Below are 5420 nucleotides of genomic sequence, written 5' to 3'. Positions count from 1 at the left end.
TTTAACGCCGGAGAGTTGTCGATTGATTAATCTTCAAATATTTGCAAGTAAAACCCACAAAAAATGTCCATAGCTTTAACAGAAAGAATTGGCCACCACAAATCGTACATATCTGCACATTGAAACCATATGCTATAAAGAAACAGAACGTGGTAGGGTCCTCCAACCTTAACTCCATGGGCCAATACTTGGCATCACGAGGAGTCGAGGACCATTCTGAATTCAGATTTTTTTTTTTAAAAAAGAAAATTGAACCCCCTTACTTATCTATCAACAAGTTTCAAGGTAGTAAAGCAAGTGCAAAACAATCTGCGTGTTCAACTGGAAACCTTATTATATTTTGCTGCCTAGCTAAGTGAACTTTGTAATAACAAAGATGATATAACATACTACCTCCGGTTCATCAGCGAACAGTTTACTTTTTCGACTAGTTTACTTTTTCATTTTGGTCTAAGATAAGTGTCTAGTTAGATAATCAAGAAAAAATTCAAATTGTTTTTATTCTTTTGCCCTTATATACGTATCCCTACAAAGTTCTCCCTACAAAGTTTTCTAACTCCTCGCTATAACTATGTAACCCATATTTAATAAGGGTAATTTAATTATACTAGATATTTTTGTATAGGATTTAGCATTTTCGTAACGAGCGTGGTAAAAAGAAACTTATCAAGTAGAGGGAGTAATAGCATAAGACAAAAGCATACCAAAATCAGACATAGTTATATATAAGCAAGAAAACATACAAAGTAGTCTCCTTTGATCATGCATATACAAAAACCACAGCCTGACCAAAGATGGAGAGGGACCTTAAACCACTACTACTATTACATATCAACATGAATCTAATACTCGACTGACCTCTTGCAAATGTCAAAAACCTCATTGCAAGAGGCCATTACCTGACTGACTCCATACATAATATAAAACCTAAAGATTACAATATGAAAAAACCAAAGTAATACTACAAATTTCAAAGAGCTGCCCAATCAATCTCCACTGATGGATACTTTGGTAAAAAGAAGTTTTCTGATTCGTCAAATGAAGGCTCAATGAAATCCAGGAAAGTAATATCAGACTCAGGCGATGATGTCACTGCTGATGATGATGATTCCTCAGATTGTGTAGGAGAAGACGACGACGTGGCCTCAATCTTGACATTAACATTTTCTGGACAATCTTGAACTGAACCTGAATTCAATTTGGATGCTGCTTTTTTGGACTTTCTTGGCTTGGAATCAGTATTATTATTAGAAGACAAGCCATCAGAATTGACTAGGTTTTGGCAAATGGCTTGAAGTTTAGCATCAACAGAGGAATGCAAAGGCTTAAAATCAGATAATTCATTGTTTAATTGATGCCTTAGATGTGGAAAATTAAGCCTAGCAAACTCTCCTCTTAGCTTATAAGCAGCTTTGTCATAAGCCAAAGCAGCTTCTTCAGCTGTATCAAAAGTGCCAAGCCAAAGCCTAGTTCTATTCTTAGGAAGTCTAATTTCAGCTACCCATTTACCCCAATGACGTTGTCTCACTCCTCTATAAAGCTTTGTAGGCTTCTGTATAGCACCACCACTTTGCTTCATTGGGACTGGTTTAAGACCAAGATAGTTCATAGAATTCAAATTCTTAGAATATGTTGGAGTTGTTGGTAATAAACCTAAGCTCTGCTGTTGTTGTAGTAAAAGTTGTTGTTGTTGTTGGTTTTGGAATTGGATCTGGGCTTGGATTTGGAAGATCTGAGAAGGAGTAAGATGGTTAAGTCCAATTGAACCAGTTTCAGCAACATGGCCCATAGGGTTAAAACTCAAAGATGGGATTGTGCAGAAATCAGTATACAAATTGGGCTCACCAAAAGGATAGAAACAAGAAGAAGAAGAAGAAGAAGAAGATGTTGAAGGTGAAGAAGAAGAAGATGGAGAAAGAGAAGGAGAAATAGAAGAAGAACAAGAAGCACCTTTCATAAAAGGTTCAAGTGCTTTCATTAATTCTTCTGATAAAGGATCTGAAAAAACTGAACTGTTGTTACTGTATATGTCTATAGCTGATGCCATGGTTAATATCAGAACACACAATAAAACAAAAAAAAACAATAATTCACAAAAAAAGTAAGATAAAGATTTACCTGATTCTTATATCAAAACTACATAACAGGTAGAGATTTAGAGAAAAAATTACAAGCTTTTCTACAAAGTTGAAATGAAAAATCAAGAACCTAAAACCAACCTTAGGGATACAAAAACAAACCCTTCTGGTTGTTTTGAACAAAGAAAAATTCTGGAAAATAATTAAAAGCTATAGCAATAAAAAGAGAACCTGGGATCTCTGTTCTGAATCACCTGGCTTTCAAAACAAAACACCCAAAAGGGGGGTTTGATTCTGTCAAAAATATGTCAAGAAAAACACACCCTTTAGTTTGAAAATCACTTTTGAAAGACACAGACGAGGACAGAAAGGGATCTCAAGAAGCGGGATGTTACAGAGGGGGAAGAAGAAAATAAGAAAATCAAATACACACACAAGTATTGTAGGTAGCCTCACTGATTTTTTCCACTCTGAAGAAATGGTGAAGATGGTCTGTCTATTTAAAGACCTGCTATCTGCCCCTCTCTCTCTCTCTCTCTCCATTGAGTTTCCTAATTTTCTTTTTTCTTTTCTGGTTTTCTTTTATTCATATTTTCCACTATGGCTCCCCGAATCTATTTTTACCATGCCCCCACCTATGAGGAAATAATATTCCTTTTATTTCAAGTTGTACTATTCGAGATTTATTTCCTGTAGTTTCCAGAACCTTTTTATACGAGTTATCCCTCTTTTAAATTCAAATTTAAAAAAATAATCAATTTCTAAAGATTTGAATTTTAGAAATCTCACCCACATCAGGTTCAAATTATAATCTAAAAAGAGATGCATCTTCTAATTTTGAAATTATTTAGCTCCCGTTTGACCATAAAATTTTCTTCATTATTTTAAAAAAAAAAATTGAAAACATTGTTTGTTTATGAAATATGATCGTGTTTTGAAGAAAAAAATTTAGTTCCCAATAACTTGTTTAGGGCTGTTTTTGAGTGAAATTTTTCCTCCACTCACAAAACTTCAACTTTTCTTCAAATAAAAAGTATGTCAAACACAACTTTAACTTTCAAAAATTATTTTTCAAAACAGTTTTTTCAAGTTTCAATCAAATTCATGTCCAAAAGCTACCTTAATCTTAGTGGGCGTCGGGACATAAGAATTGTAAAATTCCGGAAATAAAAAAGTGAAAAACAAATTCAAGTGAAAATGGTATTTGAAAGTTAGAGTTGTATTTGGACATGAATATATTTTTTTTGTAATTGATTTGAAGTGAAAAAATTTTGAAAAATAACCTTTTGGAGTTTTTCAAATTTTTGAAAAATTTTGAAATTCATCTTCAACTGAAAATTGAAGATTTAATGGCCAAACGCTGATTTCGAAAAAAAAATTTAAAAAAAAAAGTTAAAAAATTTGTATGGCCAAACGGCCCCTTAATATTCCATCTACTATCAATGACATACATTGTAGGAAATTTTTAACATAAAATGAAAAATAAGTGAAACTCTCATCGCCACATGTTTTAAATGATAGTTTTTGCTTTAGATACTTGACTTATATTAAAAAAAATTAAATTCTTAAACATCATTATCCAATAGAATATTTTCGCATAAAATGTGCAGGTGGAATTACTACTTTACTTAAAGGATGGCATTTTTGTTCTCTTTTATAGTTTCTTTTGTAAAAGTATAATATAATGTGATCCATTTAAACGATATGGTTAATTTTATAAAATGAACTATAAAGACAATCATATCAGAGAGAGAGAGTATATAACAATTTCTTTTATTAAAAAATAAAGTATCCCCAACAGTAGGTCTAAGTACTACTTTATAGTTTATACTTAAAGGATGGTATTTTTGTCATCTTTTTTTACTGTCTTTTTTAATAAAAATATAATGTGCTTTGATAAACAGGGCGGATCCACCCCTTTACAATGCGGTAGCACGGCACCCGATAAGATATTAAAATATTTATATATCAATGTTGAAATTTTCTTAAATTAGGTTAAATATCTAATCCTACAACCCGCAGCTGTAAATTAGATAAAGGTGTCATGACTGATATATCTTTTTGAAAGCTTTTCTCGCGTGAAAAATTCAAGTTGAAAATTATTTTGAACCTTGTTCGACTTTTCCTTTTAGTTTGCTTTTTATTTCTTTATTTCCCAATCATCTTCCTTCTTGGCTCCCTCCCAATTTTCTATTTATCATTTCATTATTTTTTGTATTTTCCTTTTCTTTATTCTATTATTTATATGTGGTCTCTAACAAGAACACTTAAAAAAGAGACTTCAATATTATAAAATTTTATAAAATAAGCATTCATCTTAATCTCAAATTTATGAGTTTGCTTCTTTCATATCCGAAAAATTTGAGTCTTAATGGGAATTTTCGATTGAGATCAATTTTTTTTAAAATTATATCATAAACATTTGTGTTATTCTATGGTTATTAAATATAATTTAAATCTCTTTACTATTAAATTATAACAAAAATTTTCTAAGCATTGCTTAAAAAATATGAGATTTATCATTTTGATTTTTGAGAACTTCTAGTTTATTTAATTCTATACGTGTGGGGTATAATTTATTTATTGAAGATATTTTTTAAAATTTTCTTGTCCTGCTTGATGTAAGTCCCTCATTCAAGATGTTATATTGTGTAAATTTATTTTTAATATATAAAAATAGATGTAATTTTCTAGTGAAAATATTGATTTTACTTGTGTTGTTATAATTAATGTATAATTCCTTATTTAAAAATCGAATAAACACTCCTAATAAATTTTATATTAGTCATTATAAGGTATACATTAAAAGAAATTATGGCACTCGCCACCTTCAAATTCTAGATCCGCATTTACATTTAAAAGATATGATTAACTTGATTAAATGACAATCATTTCAGAGAGAGTATTTTACAATTTTTTTATTAAAAATATATTATCCTCAAAAGGGAGGGTAAAATTTTCATGGTATTAGATCGACATTTTAAATTCTACGATAATGAAGGAGTAAATTATTCCTACAATGTTCTCAAATTCACCTCACCTTGTCAAAGTTACAAAATACCTTGAAATGCGTGAGAATTTAGCTAATCTGACTCTGAAACGTCAGGATAATGAAAACGCGTTATAGGCAGGTGGAGGTTGTTTTGCTGCAGTTACACGCGGCGACACATCATTGGGTGAATCTAATAAGCTTGACTGGTTATTGCCGGTCTCTGTCAACTTTTTAATTAATTTAATACTCACGTCTTGTTTTGCCAACTGGATGTGACAAAGAAATTCCTTAGAGTCCGATTGGAGGGTTTTACTTTTTCATAAGTTAGGAATTTTAATTTTTAGCTTTTG

General features: G+C 31.1%; 1 protein-coding gene across 1 annotated transcript; it reads right to left on the bottom strand.

Annotated features, from left to right (window-relative positions):
- Positions 1-701: 701 nt before the first annotated feature.
- LOC107809698 (ethylene-responsive transcription factor RAP2-13) lies at positions 702-2696 on the bottom strand. Its single transcript, XM_016634362.2, has one exon. It carries the CDS (start codon positions 2045-2047, stop codon positions 971-973), a length of 1077 nt encoding a protein of 358 aa, XP_016489848.1. The 5' UTR covers positions 2048-2696; the 3' UTR covers positions 702-970.
- Between the last annotated feature and the right edge of the window lie 2724 nt (positions 2697-5420).

This window comes from Nicotiana tabacum, chromosome 11 (genome assembly GCF_000715075.1).
Source record: "Nicotiana tabacum cultivar K326 chromosome 11, ASM71507v2, whole genome shotgun sequence".
Classification (NCBI taxonomy): domain Eukaryota; kingdom Viridiplantae; phylum Streptophyta; class Magnoliopsida; order Solanales; family Solanaceae; genus Nicotiana; species Nicotiana tabacum.
Note: the sequence above shows the minus strand (reverse complement) of the source record. Positions and strands in the feature narration are given on the sequence as shown.